We start from the raw sequence: 22,184 nt of genomic DNA, 5'->3' as shown, positions 1-22,184 counted from the left end.
GTAAATGCTGTTAATATAAAGTAAGTCTTGACTAATATCATATATGTTTGACCTTCATGGCATTATAATAGCTATTTTTCGCGATCCGCTTGCAACGCTCCACTAACAACACTCGTTCCAGCATTGTTTTCAATGCCTTTCCTGCCTGGACGCCGGGCAGGTTCGGCGTAAAGAACTCTATATTCCTTGCTGCCTTTCTGGAGGGAAAGCTTGGACATCTACAGCACGCGGGCAAATGCTCTCTCTTACGCCAGCGTATGGAGCAGAGGGCTACGCTACGTGATTGGTTCATGTGACCCTTCCTGCCTTCTAAAGCAGACGACAGCGGTAGAATTCCTACCCGGTTCTTCGCGCTCGTGCCACTCGTGTTATGTGATGCTACAATACGCAATATTGACTGATGTAACTTTACCAAACTCAAATATACCATTTCTTAATGACCATTGCATTGTATAATTTATCGCACGAACAGCAATGTGTATTAAAAACTAAAAGATCAACATAGTTTTTGTCAAATAAGTTGGTGAAGTCCTCGTGGTAGAAGTTCAGCCTGTGCCTGCTTACCACTTAACCCGCAAAACTATTATTTATTATTATTATTATTATATCGTTAGTATTTAACTGCTTAATTTTGGGTCAATCGAAATGTTTAGCATTCATTTGAAAACTCTTAACATCGAATGGTCTGTGGACAAAATTATTTTAAAATGTTTATCACCATTCCAAGATGTAATAAACAGTGGTCTGAATTACAGGGAGGTTATTTCAGTCGTTCACCGCCAGCGTGTCGGCCGTTCGGCGGACTCTTCATGCAACAGGTCCCGGCAAATTGCATTACAGGAAGTCCGTAACAGAAACCGCTTGTTTTGTAATGTTTCCACTTTTCACAATTACAGTTACAATTACAATTGAAATAAGCACGTACCTTGTCGCAAGGATGCTGGAAAAGGTGTCCTCCCAAATACAAATATTTCTGGCACCTTATTTCTGACATCTAATCTTAAATTAGACATCGCTACTTTATCCTCAGTTGACAGAAAGGGAAGACAGCATCCCGGCGCATAAAGCAAACCGAAAGCGTAAAATAATATTTAAAAGTAATAATAATGATGATCACTAACCTCCTGTGTTATAAGAGATGTTAAAAATGACCTCCTTAAACAGCAATACAACACGTTTCTTAGGTTCAAGATATCCTGTCTCTCGTAATTGTCTGACCACTTTTCTGCAAGAATTCGTTTTCACGTAATTATCGTACATAAAAACTCTCTGTTCAAGACTATATTTGTTTAACGACATAAGTAATGAATGAATAACAATTAACACACAATAAAGCACTGGCCATGAGTAGCACATTACAATAACACAGTATAAGCAACACGCGTACTGTTGAACGCAAACAGAATTGAACATGAACGAACACTGACGTCTGGTAGCCGACAGTGTTGCTAACCATTTTTCAGCAATGTCCCTACAGACGTAGTCAAAATGTCCCTACAACTGACCAAATGTCCCTACGCCAAGTAAAGTAACTAAAAAAACAACACCTCATTAGCATGCAAAACAGAAGATAAAATATACACATTTACTTACCAAATCTTTCTGCTCGGTGCTTCCACAATTAATGAAGGAGCGAATTTACAATACATGACCCCTCCCCGATTTTTGTAATATTTTGCATACTCACTAATTGAGGCCTCCTAATCACGAATTTGAAGTTAAGATTTGGGGGGTCACGTGTAGAAATTGCAAAATAAGTTAAATTGAGTGGTCCGCGATCGGCACGATTGCTCATTATTTACCGGAAGATTTTGTGTTTCCAATACTTAAAAAACGAAATATACATTCCTGATATTACTACGACCCCAAATTTTAACTATGTTTGCCTAACCTAACCTAACCGTACCTGAATGGTTCGTGGGGCTATCCGTCATTGGTTTGTTGGGCTACCCGTGCATGTTTTTTTCGAGCCCAAATTTTAACTACCGCTATGTTTGCCTTGCCTAACCTAACTTAACCTAACCTTACCGAGAATGGTCAGTGGGGCTATTCCTGAATGGTTTTGCGGTAATTGTGATTACGAACCGATAAAAAATATTATTTTCGTAGCACTTTAACAGCAAACGTTCATCATCGAAGACGCCATTTTCGTATCCTGCAATTTTATGATTGATGTACTGTTGCCAAACTTACCTATAATCAAATCAGTTCTTCTACATCGTGATTGTCGCTGTCACATGTAAGCACGTTCTTTGGGCAATATACTGAAATCCATAAATTTATTAATTAGCCCACAGCCATCCGCCTGCACACTCCACCTAAAAATCTGTACAACATTAACAACTCTTTTACTGTTCTCTTCCGCCATTCTTACACGATCCATGCTCTCCAAGTATGAAATCAACAGTGTGGCAACGCTGTAGACAGCGTAACTAATTGTAATTTGTTCATATCAACAAATATGGCTACCATACTTGTATACAGAGAATCATTGCGAGAATTGAAAAGCTTATTTTACAACTTCTACACGTTAATGAACATTTTTTCCCCCTCACCACAACATGTTAACTTGAGATAAGTCATCACGAATAATTATTTCGTGAGTATAAGACGTAGCATAGAAATTACAGACTGGTCCGGTATTGTAAATTCTTGCCTTAATGAATAATAGGGGTGTGCGGGACAGAATGTTTTGGGTCGGGACGGGATCGGGACGGTAATTTTTTTAAATCCCGACATTCGGGACTGAAAAATTTGCAATTTCCCGACCAAGTCGGAAAATTTTGTGGACGGGAAATGTTCGAAATTTCCCGAAGCACTGGAAATCTCGAATTTTACAAGTCATTTTCACTTTAAGTGATTGTTTTTGCATTTCTAGAATAAAAACTTACAACTTTCGATAAGTTCCAGAAACTTACAAGGCAGAAAACGTCGAGAATTAACGACTTTTTAAAGTAAAGAATCCAGCACACCCCTAATGAATAACGTTGAGTCGTTTACTGTTGATTATGTTATTTGAAGTCATACATGCTGCTGCTGTGAAGAGATAGATGTTGGTTGGTGATGCTGTATTTCCTGCAGTCTTTAACAATTTTGGTCCCATTTTATTTCCCTTTTTTGTTTTTGTATCACTTAACATTGAAAATATTCTTTCCGTTTCCGCGTTAGAATGCGGCAATGTTAGCACTATTTTCGCGAGAGTGGAAATGTTTTCAAAAAGGAACTTGCCTTGAAAGTTTTTGGTAACCGATAGCATGTTCCAAAATTCTGATGGAGATTTGTTAGTTAGTTCTTTTTTCTCCTCCTCGCTAAAGTATCCAGATAAACTAATTCATAAAATGTAATTTACCAAGATTGAAAAAAGTACCTACGTTTTCCCTCATTTGGCAAAATCTGTCCCTACGTTCCTACGCGGGCGAAATTTAGTGAAAAGTCCCTATGCGGAGGGACATGTCCCTACGGTTGGCATCACTGCCGACACGTGCAGTATGAAGCGCCCTCTCGCGGCTGACAACTCACCCAACCCCCGATAAGCTGCAGGCGCTGTCGCGACAACTGAGGATAAAGCAGCGATGACTAATCTAAGATTAGATGTCAGAAATAAGGTGCCAGAAATATTTGTAATTGCGAGGGCACCTTTTTCTGCAATCCTTGCGACAAGTTAAGTGCTTATTTCAATTGTAATTGTAACTGTAATTGTGAAAAGTGGAAACATTAGAAAACAAGCGGTTTCTGTTACGGACTTCCTGTAATGCAATTTGCCGGGACCTGTTGCATGAAGAGTCCGCCGAACGGCCGACACGCTGGCGGTGAACGACTGAAATAACCTCCCTGTACTAATCGGCACTGTTACGTCAGTAGAGTGTACGATAGTTGGATCATCCACCCACCTCCGTGTCATAGTGTTTTGCAGCGCGCCAAGACGACAGAGGCCCCTGATGATTCGAATCCCGACGTGAGCATAGGTGTTCTTTGTGAGTGTCCCTTCTTCAACATCATCACTCATATTCGTATTCGCGACTAACCAAAAGTGGTAGAAAAGCAAAGTAAAATAAACCAAATCAATCAGTAGTTGGATCCTCCACAACAATGACGTCTACTGTTGTGCAGAGACGCTTGTGATTCAGGTAGGTTTTTAATGACTTGCGTCATGCAGAAAGGTATAAAATAAGGCATAAAACACCAGAGTTCAAAACATTTGTGGCATAGCGAGGCATCTAATTTTCTAGCTAAAACATGCTTGGATGATGTTTTATTGAAAACCCAGCTGACTTCAAGCAAATAATACCTGTGGCGACTAATTCCATAAGAAAATTACGTATTAAGCAAAAAAGGGCTGACCCTTCCTTCGGACTTGGCGTTCCTACCCGAAATGCCCATGCTACGCCACTGGTCGTTAGAAAGCATTGTTTCTTCAATGTTTAACGCGGCAATAGACCGCGACAGCCTCTTATTTGCCAGGAAATATCAACACGAGAACAGGGATAGGAATTCCTCTTATTTTAGATTTTCTCAAACAAATTTCAAGTATGTGGTGAAAATGCCTTCCTTCTATTTAGTATGAAAATCGTGGTTTTTAGTTTGAATGGTTTTTCCTAGAGACGATATGAGGCATTGCGGATACGAAGGGCGAACTCAACAAACGTACATTGTGAGGGAAATGGGTTTCAAGTTGTCAGGCACAGTTCTAGCTCCACAAAAACTTGGTAACAGTAGATCGGAATGTTTCATGCGTGATTTTCAAAGTTTTTTATGGAGTTCGCACTGTGTCTGGCAACTTGAAACGCATTTCCCTCACAATGAACTTTTTTGAGTTCGCCCTTCGTATCCGCAACGCCTCATATTTTAAATTACTTTCAAGCATTTTGGACCATTTTTATTTCTATAAGCAACTGCATTAATTATACATATGATAGAATGATCTTAAACATGAAACTCATTGTTTCTTCCAATGATTAACTGTTTTCTTTGCCTTTCATTACGCATGGTCAGTCAGCCGCTATCTTTGTTGTGAGCCTAGATTAAGTGTGATTGGAGCTTATCCTCTATGCTTTCTTCATACAGCATGGCTGTGGGCTACATGTTTGACATCTTAACACAACTTCTTTCAAACATCACTCATGAAATGTATTTCACATCGTCCTACGGGAATCAGAGGAACGTAACTACAATAATGCTGTTTTCAGTTTTGTTAGAAAAAATCCCCTGAAGAGCATTTGGAGTAAATCGACATTTATCCACTTCTAATTCTTATCTGTAAGGCGGAGTCACGTTTAAGAGTCATATTCCTAAGAGTACATTATTTCCTCTCCTATAAATTTGATAAATTGGAGTGAAGTCCCTCTGGTTCTCACACACGCTATCAGCCCCTACCTTCCAAAATTTGGCACGTTAGGTATTACACCAGATGTGTCATTTGGGTATGATTCATTTTTATTATATGTCTGTGGAGATTCGAACAGTATTCTCGGCTTGCGAGCCAGGTTATATCGGCGTCAGCGTCCAACGTTTGGAGCGCATACATTGCTCTAAACAGGATGCTCTCTACCTTACGATGGGAGCAATGTATGTGCTCGAAACATTGAACGCTATAACGACGAACGTTTTTAGAAGCGATATCGGGTGGGGCCACGCAGAGGGTGTGCAATGGCAGGAGTGCAACGTTGTACAGTTAGGAGACTGCGGCGCGGAAGTTAAAAGCCGTGTTCTGTATTTTTCTTGCGCGCAAAAAGTTTTCATAAAACTCGCCACTTTAAGGTTCATTATAAGATGAGGCAAGACATTTTGAACCTGACTGTCCAAATCCCATGAATTTCCGTCGCATACAGCCGGAGTTATCGTTCCTTGAAGAAACAAGGGAAACACCTTTCATTTCCTTCAGCCTGTTTTTTTCGTTGCCACCCTGTTGACGCAGCTGAGTTGTTGTGTCTAGGGAAAACTGTGGGTGTTAAATTCGCCTCGATATAAACAATGACTCTTCATTGTTCTGGGCGTTCTCGAACATTGAAAGTCTGGGTCAGTTTGAGTTCAGCGTTTTCGTAGCAAGGCCGGTGTAAAATTATTTGCTCATCGTTCACTCGTGCGCCACAAAGAGCAGTTTGTGAAAGATTAAATACAGCCCTTTCGTGCGATAGTGTCTGTTCCATGTGTGTTCCGTGTGTTATTTTTGTTATTTTAAATAACGTCACTCTCAAAACTTAGCACCAGTAGTACAGGCACCAAGGGTGCAAAATCTAATCATTAACCTCCAGGAGAGTGATTCGGAAATGAGTGAAATCAGTGACACGGAGACCCATGGGCGTCCGGGAGGGGGGCAAGGGCGGCCGTGGCCCCCCCTGGAAAATGAAAGTCTACCAAAAATTATATATTTTTCACATATAATTTCATTACAGCCACAATAATATGTGTTAATTATTGCATGAATATGATATTCAAATTTAAGCAATGTTTTTGAGGGAACAACACCATTATGGAGGAAAATTTTGCCTTGTTTGCCCCCCCCCCTGCAAAAAGCACCTTCCTTGCCCCTCCCTGGAAAACATCCTCCAGACGTCCATGCGGAGACCGAGGAAGACGACGAGAGTGGTGATGAGTAAATACCTTCAAGCTTCTTTCAGGTATGGGTTTCTCGTATATGCTACAGTGATATGATATTATAATCCGGTTTAGAAATATTCACTATATTATTTCACTGTACCCATATATACTGTGCATGCATTATCAAAAATAATGGACACATCGCGAATTTTCTGTCCTTCCCTTGCGCTAGCAGTTAGTTTGGCAACAGCGCAGTAGCACTGGCTGGGTATTGGCCGAATTCATGTTCCTTCTAAAAGCGTGCGTGCTTTAACGCCGATTTCAGCTGGCTCGCAAGCCGAGAACACTTCGCCAGGAAAGCTACACTTTTTACCCATGAGGATTATTATCCGTGGCCTGCAAGCAAGGTTCTTGTATGTGTGACTTTTCTGTTTCTCAGACTAAGTGTGACTACCTACAAATTATGTGAAACAATAACAAACAAATTCCCGACCGATTTCCAAGGCTCGTTTCACCCTAGCTACAAACTACCACTTCGATCACTGCATGCACGAGTGAGTAGTGGTATTCGCGTGTCTTCCGTTTAATGCAAAACCACAATTTGCTCCACAGCATGCTAAGATTTTCGAAAGCGATACTTGTGTGTTAATTTAAATTTTGCCCTGTTCATTCATCTATACAGTATTTACTACTTCCAAATTTGTGTGCCTCTCTTGAGTTTGCATTCTCGTGGCTGCTGCCATATTGCGTAGATGAACGAAAAACACACTCAATATACCAAAATTGCTTGTATGTAGACATCAGACCCTAAGAGATGAAACAATTGCAGCCTACAATTTCCCTCAATCAACTACAATTGCCATTTGAGTATGAGAAACCACTTGCATTCTAGCCGGGTTCGATTCCTGGTGGAGGCACAGTGGTTCATTTCCCACTTTAAACTGTAGGTCCACTCCAAATTAGCCTATCTGTGCATACAAGTGAACTTAAAACAAGACAAACTTTCATTCTAACCTCAGTCACTTGTGGGAGCTGCTTAGAAGTAGTAGTGTTGCTGGTATGGTGGACTTCGGTTCTTACTTTTGCTTTTAACAGATAGATACATTTTGAATAATAGTGAAATCAAAGTAATCGATTATTTTACCGAATGACAAAGTTATAATGGAATTGTGTTATCTCCATTACAGAACAACTACCTAATCTCATTCAATTCCAGTATTTTATCTGGTAGATAGATATATCAACCTTTGCAATGATGTAAATTTTCAGTGCAATGGCGACTAAGGTCCAATAACTATAATGTCAAACTTTAAAGGTTTCCTGACAAAATGAAAAATGGACAGATCATTTACATTCTCAATGGACATGTTGAAAAAAATACTAATATTCATTTTTTTAATTTATTTTTTTAGCGTAGGTAAAAGGAAGTCACTTGATAAAAGTGGGAATATAATCAAAATGTCCATCAGCTATTCATTTATTTCAAAAAAGCATATGATTCGGTCAAAAGAGATAAATTATATAATATATTAGTCGAGTTTGTTAGTATGATAAAAGTATGCACCAGTGAAACAGAAAGTAAAATTCGTGTGGGTATTAGTGTGTCTGACAAATTTACAATTCATGATGGGTTAAAACAAGGAGATGCATTATCTCCATTGCTCTTTATTTTTGCCTTAGAATATGCTGTTAGGAAGGTAAAAGAAACTAACGAAGGACAAAAATTAAATGGTGTGACTCAGTTGTTAGCATATGCAGATGATGTAGACTTATTAGGGGATGATATAAATACAATTAAGAATAATGCTAAAATACTTTTCGAAACTGCTAAAGACATAGGTTTGGAAGTTAACAAAGGGAAAACTAAATATATGCTTACAGGCCGAAACCAAGGGTTAGGTAATAATCAAAATCTAATTATTGATAACAACTCGTTTGAACCAGTTTCCAAATTCAAATACTTAAGAGTAATATTAACAAATGAAAATTATATTAAAGAGGAAATAAAAAGTAGGCTTAATTCAGGAAATGCATGTTACTTCTCTCTTCATAAACTTTTGTCTTCTAGTTTAATAACTAAGAAACTAAAAGTTAAAATATACAAAACAGTAATTTTGTATGTAGTGCTCGTATTATATGGGTGTGAAACTTGGTCTTTTACATTGAAAGAGGAACATAAATTGAGAGTATTTGAAAATCAGGTTCTTAGGAAAATATTTGGACCTAAAAGGGATGAGGAGACAGGTAAGTGGAGAAGGTTACATAATTTAGAACTACATAATTTGTATTCATGTCCAGATGTTATTAGACTAATTAAATCAAGAAGACTTAGGTGAGCAGGCCATATGACACGAATGGGAGAGGAAAGAGGAGTTTATAGGCTTCTTGTTGGGAAACCTGATGGTAAGAGACCTATAGGAAGACCAAGACCAAGATGGAGGGACAACGTTGAGATGGACCTAAAGGAAATTGGTAGGGATGGAAAAGAGTATATAGATCTTGCTCAAGATAGGGACAGATGGAAGGCCTGTGTTGCTGCAGCCATGAACCTTCGGGTTTAAGAAAGCTAGAGAGTTAGTTAGTTTAAAAGGAAGTAGCTAAAAATGAGTAAATAAAAAAATATTACGTGGCAGAGTGGTTAGCACAGCGCGCTACGACGCCAGGGGTCCCGGTTTCGAATACCGACCTGCGCATGAGTGTTCTCTGTGAGTGTCCCTTCATCAGTTTCAGCATTCGTCGCTCATGCTCATCTTCGCTTTCTGAACCGCCAGGTGTACAGCACGTGGCGTAGCGTTTCGCGTCCGAATTCCAGGAACAGGCAACTTACGGTTACCTGACCAAGTAGCGTTTCGTCCGAGGGCTACCATCCTAATAGTGTTTAATGAAGCAAACTCTTGCTAACACTCTTAAATGCTCCATCCAAGAAAATGTTTTTTTTGTTGTTTTAATATTTCTTTCCCTCTGAAAATTGCAAACCTCACCTTCATAGTTGTCAGATAGTAAGAAAGTGTTGCCATCTGCCATGACTAAAATTTCTAGATCCAAGTTCACTTCCTCTCGACGATTTGTTTTGATTTGATTTGTTGTTTTAAGTCCACTTTATGCACATTAAGGCTAATCGGGATTGGACCTACAGTTTAAAGTGGAATCCGAACCACTTGTGCCTCCACCGGGTATCGAACCCGGGACCTCTCTCTCGACAATTTGTCTGAGTCTGCACTCCGCTGTCTATGCAATGTAGTTTTAAAAGTTGTAAACCGAGGTATACTAGTCACCAATTCCATCGCTGCCAGTGGTTAGTCAAGGTGTGACTCATCATCAGCCAGGCTCGGACGAAACGCAACTCATTAAACCGTCTCAGACGAACTGTAGCATTTTTCTAGAAATTTCGCTTTCGGACGAAACGCTACTGAACCGTACAGCAGTCCCAATGCCTGCTCCAAGTTGCACAGCTGCTTTCGGAGCCCTTGGTTTGGAAAGGGGGTGGGGATGAAGAAAGGGTCTTGATTTTTTATACTGAAGCTCGTTCATTTCGTTCTCCCATTTCTCTTGGTTGAATTTTCTGAGATACGGAATCTACCTCATTTTGCTTTTCATTACGTTTTATTGCGTCACCCACGGTACGCTTACATGTACTTAACATTTTCAATTTCCCTATACCTGCACCCTTTGGTTAGGTACGGTAAAACTAAATAGCTGCCGTTCGTCAAATGTTGTATTTTTGTTTTTGTTACCCATTTTTCTCGTACTTCAGTCAGGGAGCAATGGAGCTACTGGTAACAAATGTAGTCAGGAAGTAGCATCAATTGTTCCTTCCCCGCACTGTAGTTGACCAGTAAAAAAAAAACTATGTAAAGCCTCGTTTCTATTAACACAAATTTGCCGCGCAACATGACGCGCGGCATGCGACGCTGCATGTGCCAAGCATTTGTTGAAATGGAAACTGTCTGCAATATGCCGCGGCGCAAGTGCCGGGGACAAAATTGTCCCAAACGATTAAGACGCACAACATGCGCCGCGGACAATGGAAACAGTCTGCAGCAAGTTCCTGGGGCATGCGCACTAGAGTAGAAACAGACGACGCGACTACAATCTGTGGTCGAACAAGATTTAATAACAATGCAAAATCACTTACAGTCATTCTTACAAAGTTTTCGTATCCACTTTGAAGACGTAAGTCTCTCATCAACGAGTTATACGCTCCTTCCGAATTTATTTTCGCTAGAAAACTTCTAATCCACCATCTAGGTCGTTTTCGCCTCTTTTTTTTACAAGTTCATGGTACGCGCCTGCCATAACTACAAAACCCGCCATAGTTGTATTGTTCATCTTTACACAAGTTAAATCACTACCAAATTATTACAATACAAGAGAAGAAACACTGACTACTCTAAAGCACAATGGAACAACGCTACACTCTAGTCCTGCACTCCGGTGTTGTAGCGGGCGTATTTTGCAGAAGTAGTTTTGAATTGGAAACAGTGCACTAAATGACGCGCAACATACGCCGGCACATGTTGCGCGTCATCGGTCTGGAACTTGTCAGAAGGGAAACGTAGCTTAAAGAAACAGAAGGCTTTCACGATTTGTCTGAATATTAAAGTGATCTCTTTTTTCACACCCAAACATACATAACTATTTTCAGATTTGAAAACGTAACAGGGGTGTAAGGGGTGACCTTCCACGTATTACATCCAATCCTCAACTTCATTACACGTAGTACACCCTGGACTGCTCTTTGCAGACTAACGAGACTGGCGACTGGCCCTATGGCCAGTATAATTCTGTGTGTTCTCCTGCTTTCTGTCATGTGTGCTGAGTGCCTCTTTACAGCCTCAGCTTTTAACCTAAGTCAGAATATTTTAATATTTCAGTTATGCGACATTACAGTTATTTTATTTGTTATGGTAAGGGGCTGCATCCAGTATAACGTGGCGGGTGCAAAATAGCCTAAGTGCTGACGCACCCAAAAAAAATAATTAAAAAGTTACATACAACTTTAAGAAATGCGTATAAATATTTCACCATCGTTTATATTTATGTACATGTTGTTAATTTTCAAATATTGTGAAGAAATGCAGCAAAATGCTACGTATTTGATTAGTAATGTGAGCCACTGTATATGTTATGTTTTTATTTCATGAACGATGTATGGTCAAACATTACTTTGCAGAGCTCCGTCGCGGAGTGGTTAGCACAGTGCAATACGACGCCACAGGTCCCGAGTTCGGATCCCAGCCTGTGCATTATTTTCTTTGTGATGTCCTTTCATCAATTTTGTCATTTTATCACCCATCCTCGTCTTCGCGATTAGCCAAAGTGGCATAAAACCAAAGTTAAATATAACAAATCAAAATCAAACATTACTTGGCATGACAAGAATGGATAGGTTATTTTGAAGCTGCTGTTATTAAAAGCAAATTGTATGTAGCTTTCCTAGACAGAAGTTTCACACACAGAAACTGATTGATTAGATAACGGCTGCGGATTCCTACTCGAGCAGAAAATATATATATATTTCCATTTATTACTTACAACAATAGCAGACTGATTTCCTGCTAAATCAAAGAAAACTTGCATTCATAGTTACAAATTGACGTGTTGAATGAACTTAACTACAGATTTCTCTCACTCCAATTCTGATTAATCGAACAGCACACCACAACGTGGGTCATTATATATTTCCAACTTACTCTCGTGTTCCTCAACTAAAAGTAAATTGACTGCGAGACAAAAACTCCTCTCCGATAACACATTATATCCAGAGTATACCTAAGTTGAAATTCCATCATAATAATAATTTGAATTCTTCAAGTAGTAGCTACAAATATAATTTTTCATACATATTTTCGTAGCAAAATATGAAGTTCCTCACTTCACAAGGATAACATATACACAGTATTTCACAAGAGTTTTTAGTTCGAGCTAGTCGTAGGCCTAATATGAATATAAACGTCACTTCATTACTTAGTTAAAAAAAAAAAGTGCCAGGCAATCAGAATTCGAGGGTATGCCTGAAATTATTTGTAGTATCTCGTGTATCAAGGGGGCTTTTTAAGTAAAATGAAGGATACATACCACATGCTTTGATCAATTCAGAGTAGTAGAAACGTAATTATACTGCATGTTGCAACTGAAACCGTAGCCTCGAAGGCCGAAGTCGTTTAGTGATCCACTCATACACTCGGTACCAAACATTTCAAGTTCGAGTAGACATCTGGGCATGGCTGTTCTTTTTGTAAGCATCCCTTCATAGATTTAATAAAATCATCATTCATCCTCATCGTCGCGATTATCTACAAGTGGCAGTAAAGCGATATAAAACATGAATAATACAAAAGTATAACAAACAAAAGAGGATAAAGGGATGAACTGGGTTTGAGTTAATGATAGGAAGTTTTATAAAATTACTGTTTCTTGAATAATCTTGTCCTTTGTTCCGATTGTATTTCTCAGTCACACGTTGCTCAATGTTCATGTCGACTGCCGTTCTTGCGTTCTTGAAAATTACTTTCTTGTCTGTCTAAGTCTATGCCCTTCTTTCAAACGTGGTAGGTAGGCGGGCGTTCTGTCTGTTTCTACACCAAAAAGTTTAATGCACCTCCTGTCCAAGAAGACAAGAATTACTGAAAGTAATTTTCAAAATTGTAAGCGGATGAGGGCCCTTGTAAATGATAAAATATACTGTCCTTTTATTCGCTTAGTTTTGAGAATCACTTTCCATACAATTCTTGCCTTCTTTAGAGTCCAATGGCCCTGTCTAGCTAGAGACCAGTTGCACAAACGCGGTTTCGTTTGTTTCGTACAACAATACCATCTAACATTTCGTTTCTACTTATTTTCTACTTACCAAAAGTGCCTTTCATATCGCCCCAAGGCGTTGTCTACTCGGATGCTTCGTGATCGAAGATCACGAAGTTTCAGGATTCAGGTTTTCCGATTTTGCGTGGTGCTGCTGCTATCAGTTCGGTTCGCCTTCTCAAGGTCGCGCAACAAGCAATTATTTTTCGTCTTCCGATAGGAGAAAGATTGCCTCTCGCTTAGGTGGACGAACGCGTGGCACGGATGATTTTTTGGCTCGATCATGGTTGGTCCTTTATGTTTCGTCCTTCAGCAACTTAATCTAAGCACGAATCATTCTCATCGCCAAACAACTGTATTTTTTAAAAAAAAAAATGATGTAACACTTGTAAACAGAGAGAGAGAGAGAGAGAGAGAGAGAGAGAGAGAGAGAGAGAGAGAGAGAGAAGAGAGAGAGAGAGAGAGATAGATAGATATAAACGTTTTCCCTCAACAAACGTTTGCTTTGCTATTGTATAAAGTGAACGTACATGTTAAAATTAATCATGCATAAATAATCAAATTAGAACAAATTCACATAAAGCGATTAAGTATGCAGAAAAGAAATATATTTGTGATAAATACATAGTTAATAAGTAAATTCCAATAACCAGAACTTTTGTCACGCCGAATCTTGTTTACGGATGTTTTCAAACGTTTTGTTTTACAATTTAATTTTTTCACTGACATCCAAAACGAAAATACGTATTACTGTATAACTTAGTGACTTTCAAGGGGTCAAAGTACTGTAATGTTAGTATGCTGCCGATCATAATTATGAGGCTTCTTCGAAAATGCCTTCGATAACGGTATTTGCTATTCGTAACGGATATGTGGATCACTTTTTCGAAACAGACTTTTGTGGAGGAAAAGAACTGTAACGTTACAAAAGTAACGAGCACAATTATACGAGAGACCTATGTTATTCTCTCCGGAACACGGCATCGGACACGGTATTGCACATCGGAACGTCTGTATGATACCAGCTATAAATAACGTTGTTGCTTTGAAAAAAGGAGTGTAACGTTTTTACAGTCGTGACCTCAATTAAGTTACTGGTTAATTGTAACGTTACTATCACTTTCCACACACACTAAAGTTACTAGTCAATACGTGAAGAACTTGTTTCTTACCCTGTAACGTTACTGGTTGCCGGCAATGGATGTAACGTTAAAGCGTCACCTAACGACTTACTGATTTACAGATCAGTTATGGTTCGGTACCGTTATGCACACCTGTAACGTAATGTTCATATACCTGAGGTAACGTTTCTGTTCACGAAAAAAGTTATTCTGTTTCTGGTTGTAACGTAACGGAAACCGTAATTGAAAATACCGTTCCATTTCGTTACGTTACGACTCCCTGGTTTTAATCGTGACCCACGAGTATTCATCATGATATGTTTCTTTGTTATTTCAATGTACATTTTCAGCCACTGAACAGATTTCTGTGCACAGTAAACACAATGATAAGTAAAGCCCGGATTTTTATGTAATATCAACCCCTAAAATATGTACATAAATATGTAATAAAAATGTCTGAAATATGTAAAAAATATGTAAATTCATAATGAAATATGTACTATAAATATTTATTCCAAACGTTACTTCCTATTTTTGTTACATTTTGTCCTCACAAAGGGATATGTTTATTTCAAAAAGACTTACAAAAATCGAAGTTACAATATTACAATGCTTACATTAAGTATTTTTTATGTTCTTATAGAGCAAAAATATTAACCACAATTTGAATATATTCAATATTTAATATACAATGTCACCAGGTACCATTCAAAATGTTCAGTAGTAAATTTTCGTTGCCCAAATTTTTCACTCAAAAAGCACTTACAAAAATTCAGGTTACCTTTGATCTTGGGGCAGGCACTGTATTTAATTATTTAACTTACAATATGTTACCAGGTACATTTCCAAATGTTCAGAAGTAAATGTTTGTCGCCGATCACATAATATGTTCTTGTACGCAGAGAAACTTCTCTCCACGTCACAAGAAGTAACCGGAGCGTACTTCAGGAGGTGAATGTGGTCGGGAGAAATATTATTGGGAGGGTTAACTGTTTCACCATTGAGAATGCGGCTCACTGTAAATAAGCTGACATAACCTGGGTTTCTTTCAGTCACTGCGTCAATTTTCTTTGAGCTTTCTCTCCCACATCTCCTCCAACAGCAGACAGTTTCTTTCTTGCATCCTCATATATATCCATGGCTTCCAGGAGAGGAAGCCCAACAGTTTCAAGTTTTTTTATGCTTATATCAATCCAACCAAAATTGCTTTTTATGTATGCCATATCGCAAGCAAGTTTGGTGTCCTTGAAGAGATTTTGAGCAGTGCGTACCGATACAGCTGAGTCCGCCGAAAATGAGTCAAGCACAGATTTCACTTCTTCAAAATGTTCGTTGTAAAACTTACTTGCCCGGATCCAAGTGCCCCATCTAGTAAGAATAGGTTCCGGAGGAAGTGGTACACCTGGCAATTGTTCCTTGTAAACTTGCACACGTTGTGGTGCCTTCAGAAACACCTTTTTCGTGGAAGAAATAAGTTGGTTGACTTCCGGGAAATTGCCTCTCACCTCCTCAGCAATGTGTTGGAGAGCATGTGCCAAGCAAGTAAAGTGGATCAAGTTAGGATAAAACACTTTAAGTGCCGTAGCAGCTTTTAACATGTATGATGCACTGTCTGTGAACATGAGAAGAACTCTCTCTTCTTGTACGCCATCCGGATACAACAATTTAAGACTGTCATTCACAAATCGTGCTATGGTGGAATGATTAGTACGTTCTAGAACTTTGCATGCAATGAGATGTGGTGTAGATGGAGAATCAGCAATTAGCATTCCAACAATGAAATTACTTACATACCGTCCCAAAGCATCAGTTGTTTCGTCAATGGAAATCCACAAATAGGAACTGCCTACTTCTGCCCTAATTGATTCTAAAGTTTCTTTGTAGGAATGTGGAAGATATCGCTTTCGAAGGGTTGACTCGTCAGGAAGTTTACGGCCACAATATTTTTCCAGAAAATCCCAGAACTTCGGTACTTGAATTTTATACCAAGGGATGTTTGCTGCAATCATTGCTTCGCACATTTCCTTGTAAAACACACTGAATGAAGAATCCTCTTGCATCTGGGTTAGTAAAACTTGCTTCTTTTCACTCCGTAGTTGTTTGTTTTTCACATGAAGTGAAGTGCGAACATGTTGATCTAATTGAGACTTCATAGTGCACCCAACTTTTTTATCGCACACTCGACAAAAAATAACTTTACCATCCGTAGTAAATGCATCATCGACTGCTATCCAAGATCGCAACTTTTGAGATAACGAGGAGGTAGGCGGAGCCATTCCAGCTTTCTACAGCTAAAACACTGTTTAAATACTGAGGCAAGCTCTTCTTAAAACTCCAATGGTTAAAATGAAAAGGCGACGAAATATATATACGAAATTCTATGGTTGAGTTAACAATACTTCATTCAAGATTTGTCGCCGCCGGCTGCAAAAATCAAAACGATCACAACAATGTAGGGATGAAAGGTAAGTGCCTCTCAGCGTTGTACTTGCCGCCTTCCATTGTTGGTTCTCTTCGTTCGCTGTGTGTTGCTTGCCGCTCCATGTTACAAACTGGAAACTGAAACACTGTCGAATCTTGATGTAATTGTTACGATGCGGCGAATCAACGAACTGCTATGTACGTACAACGAAGGCAAATCGCACTTTTAAGTTACTATATTTTTTTAGACCTGGAAATGGGGAGGGGAAGTGAGAAGATACTTTTTTAACTAGTAAGCCAAAAGTTCATTGGATTTTCCTCTTAAGGACTGTTTTATGTAAAAAATATTTCATATCTTAGGAATATGTAACATTTAGTAAAATATGTAAAAATATGTAATATAAAACTTCACTGTGACATCTCTACTGACGTAATTCGTCAATATATTTTAATTCCACGCTTGTACATATAAAGGAAAAAATATGTAATTACATAGAAATCCGGGCTTTAATGATAAGGCATAGTCAGTGGTCGGAAGTAGCGGTGCTACATTTTGAAAATTGTAGCTGTAGCAAAGCTACAAAATTCCTGTAGTTGTAGCAAAATTTTCACTACAGCTACATTTCTTCTCTGCATATTGACGAAATTTTGAATGTGACCACAGCGTCAAAGAAAAATTCCACAATAACTTTTACTTTTGCAGGAGGTTCATAAAGACAGTCTATTACATGGAAATACATATAATTTAGATTATAAATATCTTCATATCGTAGATTATAGATATCTGCATAATTTACTTCATTAGTATAGAATAAATCTAATATCCTGATAACTAAACTGACCTGGCATATATGAATATATTCTGGCTAACAGCTATGTTTTTGGAGCTGCATCGCTATTTTGGGTAAAAAAAAAAAGGCCTAGTTTGCTGCACCCCTGAAAAAAAAAGCCTCACTTGCGCCACCCCAGAAACAAATCCTATGGATATCCATGGTGTAAGAGACAGGCAAATGTCATTAATTACTAGGGTGCAGATTTATACACACTAAAAACATCTCAAATAGGCACCAAAATGATGAAAATAGGCACCTAAAGACATTTAAAGGGCACCCTAAAATAACAAAAACAGATCTTATTTTAATGTTCTTCGTCCAATGCATAGTAATACTGTATTAGCATTACAGTTTCGCTAACCATCCACAAAACTATTAATACTATTTTCATCGAAATTCACATTTGCAGGGAATCGTAGGTTAAAGTAATTCTCACAAAAGAACTGGTGCTAACACGATTACGTGAATAATTGTTCACAAGTGAGAAAAAAAACAATTTTGCATCATTTCTACCAAAAAAAATTAAAGGCTTCAATTAAAATTTCTCTAGAAATGAACTTGTATTACCCATTGTACTAACTGCACACAAATGCTTCAAAAACTATTAACAATAGTTTGAATCAAATCCTAATTTGCAGGGAAGGTAGGATAACACAACCTGGTTAATTTAAAACACCTGCTTTTTTTCACAAGTACATGAGCTGTTTATCCGTATGCACATGAAATTTTAGAATAAATAATATTGTTTGACAGTGTCAGTGTTTGAAGCAAGCAGGGAAGGGAAGGATGACATCCTTACAGCTCTCTCATTTTCGCCATATTAAACCATAGGAACTTCTCTCCAGCTAACCCCAAGGGTCGACCAAACTTCCCCCAACTAACATTTTCCACTCCAAGCCCTGCTTAGTGCAATTCTCTATATTCAACACACAGCCACTAAACAAGTTTTTTTTTTTTTTCATAAGTTAGCATTGTTATATTCAGAGCTGAGATAATGTAAGATGACGGCTCATCGTACATTGTTCACCATTTATCCTCGTTTGCGAATAACGCGAGAGGTAGAAAAACTTTTTCAAACGAGTCTGAAATTAAGTCAGCAGCTGAGAGTTTTGAACAAGTCAATTGCATAAAACTACATATGTACTGTAGTACATATAGTATTTCCAAAAATGAGAAAGAAAAATCTATTTGTAAAGCAATTTTAACAGTTAAACGTATCTACTTCATTCAAGCTTGACAGAAAATTACTTTTCCGTCAGTGGGGCCAATCTCCATGGCAGAGTGGTTAGTACAGCAAGGCTACAATCCCCAGAGGTTTCGGGTTCGAATCCCAGCCTGGGCATTGGTGTTGTTTATGGGTGTCTTTTCATCATATCATTGCTCATCCTCATTGTTGCGATTAGCCAAATGTGTAGAAAAGCAACGCTAAATAAAAATCAAATTTCCCATCAGTGGTAAAAGATGCTTCTGCAACAATCTATTTCTTTTAGTTGAAACACTTCTGGCCGCCTTGTACTTTGGCATTTTTAAACACATGAACACGATATCTTCCTTTCACACACATCAAAGCAAATGAGTACTGATTAACTCCTAGTAGCTTTCAGGTGAAAAAAAAAAGAAGGGGTGGGCTGAATTTGTTTTGTCCAAGTAGAAGTCCCAAACAGGTTGACCAGTTTGCCTACCCTGATTAAGCGACAATTGGTACTTCCAATGATCTGACATCCCTTGACACCTAGGGAATACCAGATTACAGTTAGGTCAACGTAAACAAAGGCTCACCTTCTTCAATGTAGGGGAAGAAAAAGGTGCTTACAAAAAATTTAAGTTAACAAAAATGGCAGGATAGGAAATTTTTAGGCATGATTAATCAAAATCGGCACTATAAAAATGAGTTTTCGGACTACAAACACCATGATACGAACTTTAAACACGAAAGCTTACATTTTACTACAAAGGAATAGAAAAGGCAAAAATCTGTACCCTATTAATTACTGTGTACAACACATCTTGCAGTGAAAAAATGAGCGATATGGATGGACAGTGACAAAGTAATAGTACCAGCATTCAATGGCTCAGTACGTTAACAGCATTGATCATTGTTAGTACATAGGATCTCACCAGCAAAAAAATTATTGTTACAAGACATACTTTCTGGAATTACAATTTTTTTCATCGTACTTGGGTCATTCGGAAATGAATTGGATTGGCAACACTGCATTGTTGCAAATAACATCTGTCAAGTGAACTTTGTTTTGCTCAACTGTCGGACATAGTTCTACATTCCACCACAAGATGGGTCTGCTAGCGCCACTAGCAGAGAATTGCTGACTCAACATGAACAGGTGTGAGTGAATACATGGACATGCTACGAAATGGAAGGTGATTCTCGTGGTCCGAGGTGGACTACATGGTTCCTGTTTAAAGAGGGTGTTTCGGAATCCAAAATTTATCGCCGACCTGTGGCCATTCGTGGTGGGTCAGCGCCTTCACGGAGTACAGTGTTTCAGTGGGTTCAAAATTTCAAAAGGGGAAACGAAAGTGTGGACAAAGGTGTCAGCAGTGGTCGCCCAAGGTCAACGCGTATCCCAGCAGCAATCCAAAGTGTTTCCAACTTGATTATGGGAGATCGACGTATAACAATTGAACAACTGCAACGTGAAACTGGTTTTGGGCGAGCAACTCTGCATGCAATCATTCATGAAGATCTGCAAATGAGGAAAATATGTGCTCATTGGGTGCCTCGCGATCTGACGGATCAGCAGAAACAACAGCGAGTGGACATGTGCAGAGAATTGTTGCGCCGTTATAACCAAGACAGAGAACATTTTTTTCCAAAGACTGGTGACTGGCGACGAATCTTGGTTCCTCTTCAAAACTCCAGAGAGAAAAAAAGGCAATCCATGGAATGGAAACACACTGGAAGTCCACGCTCCAAAAAGCCTCGACCGACTCTCACTCCCATGAAGCAAATGGGTACAGTTTTCTGGGATGAAGATGGAACTTTGCTGGTGGAATGGAATGACTTCCTAGCATTCGTAGTTACGGAGATATAAATCTTCATTTAAAACCTTGCTCAATTTTAAACTTCCCACTGAAAACACGCTGGGCATTTTTAGTGTGCACTAGCACCTTACAATAACAAGTTGAAATTTTGACACATTAGAGGAAGGTCAAATTATGTAGTGTAAGCAACTTGGCTTGTATATCTCTTGGCCTTTGTGCTACATCATTTCATAAATCCACCATTTTCCGGTGATTTTTCAATTTCTTGCATATTCAACCACATATGAGGTGTGGCTAGAAAAAAACGGAACTGTTGATACAAAATCTTTTATTGGTTATTTTGTACAATACGAACATTATCCCCTTCAAAGTACTACCTTGAACTATCGATACACTGCTCCATACGAATTTTCCATTGCTGGAAATAATTTTCTGAAACTATGTTCATGACCTCCGTCGCTTTTGTTTTCACAGATTCTACGTTCGTAAATCTGGTTTCTTTCAGTGCCGATTCAATGTTTGGGAATGAAATAAAGTCACATGGAGCGAGATCCGGAAAATAAGGTGGATGCTCTAACACTGGGATCCCATGCTTGCCCAAAAAAGCCTTGACTGACAATGCCGCGTGGGCAGGAGCATTGTACTGACGATGAATCCGTGACTTGCCTTTCCACAAATCAGGTCGTAGTCTTCTTACTCGCTCACGAAGGGTCGTCAGCACCGTAATATAATAATGTTAGTTGTTTTGCAATAGCTCGAATACTCAAGCGACGATCTTTTCGAATCAATTCAATGACATTTGCAATGTTTGACTCAGTTTTTGACATGCAAGGTCATCCAGAACGCGAGTCGTCCGCGATCACTTCTCGTCCACCTTTAAACCTTTAAAACCACTGAAACACTTGCATGCGTGATAAACACTCATCTCCGTACACTTCTTTCAACAAACCATAAGTTTCTGTGGCGGATTTTCCGTTTCATAAGAAATTTCACATTGATACGCTGTTCCACTTTCACACTTAACATTTTTCCGACGGAGCACTGATGTACGGTTCACTTCGTCCACAAGCTACAGCAGAACTGATTGGTGCGCATCCTGGGCAGGGGGCTCGGCCCCTCCAATTCTCATTTGCTCCCTCCCCTATAAGGGGCCCAATGTATACCTTTCAACATATAACATAACTTCTGCACACAGAAACTTCGCACACAACAGGTGGGAAATTACACAGGATTCTGCTTGGAAATGGGCAATATACCACTGTTTTATTATCTAATCAGGATTACTCTTTATTTACATGTACCTGTAAACATGCGTCTGCTACTTCATATTACATTGATGTGGCTGAAAGTTGCAATGTTACATATTTATACCAATGCTTAACCAACATTCAAAACAATGCAATCCAAGCGATTGGCCGAGTCACCACCTTCGACTGCACCAGACCGGGCCGTCCGGATTTAGTAGAGC

General features: G+C 38.9%; 2 protein-coding genes across 2 annotated transcripts in view; one reads left to right on the top strand and one right to left on the bottom strand.

Moving 5' to 3' along the window:
- The window catches only part of LOC145994763 (cytochrome c oxidase assembly factor 1 homolog), a 329,972-nt gene that overhangs the window by 282,315 nt on the left and 25,473 nt on the right, over positions 1 to 22,184 (bottom strand). The gene's annotated exons all lie outside the window — the stretch shown is intronic.
- Positions 20,086 to 20,766, top strand: LOC145995011 (histone-lysine N-methyltransferase SETMAR-like). Its single transcript, XM_083131544.1, has one exon. It carries the CDS (start codon positions 20,086 to 20,088, stop codon positions 20,764 to 20,766), a length of 681 nt encoding a protein of 226 aa, XP_082987670.1.

The sequence above is a fragment of the Lepisma saccharinum genome, chromosome 11 (assembly GCF_977018435.1).
Source record: "Lepisma saccharinum chromosome 11, izLepSacc3.1, whole genome shotgun sequence".
NCBI lineage: Eukaryota > Metazoa > Arthropoda > Insecta > Zygentoma > Lepismatidae > Lepisma > Lepisma saccharinum.
This window is presented reverse-complemented; position numbering and strand designations above follow the sequence as displayed.

Coding starts and splice junctions, on each gene's coding strand:
- LOC145995011 (XM_083131544.1), top strand. CDS start 20,086: ATGGAAGGTGATTCTCGTGGTCCGAGGTGGACTACATGGTTCCTGTTT.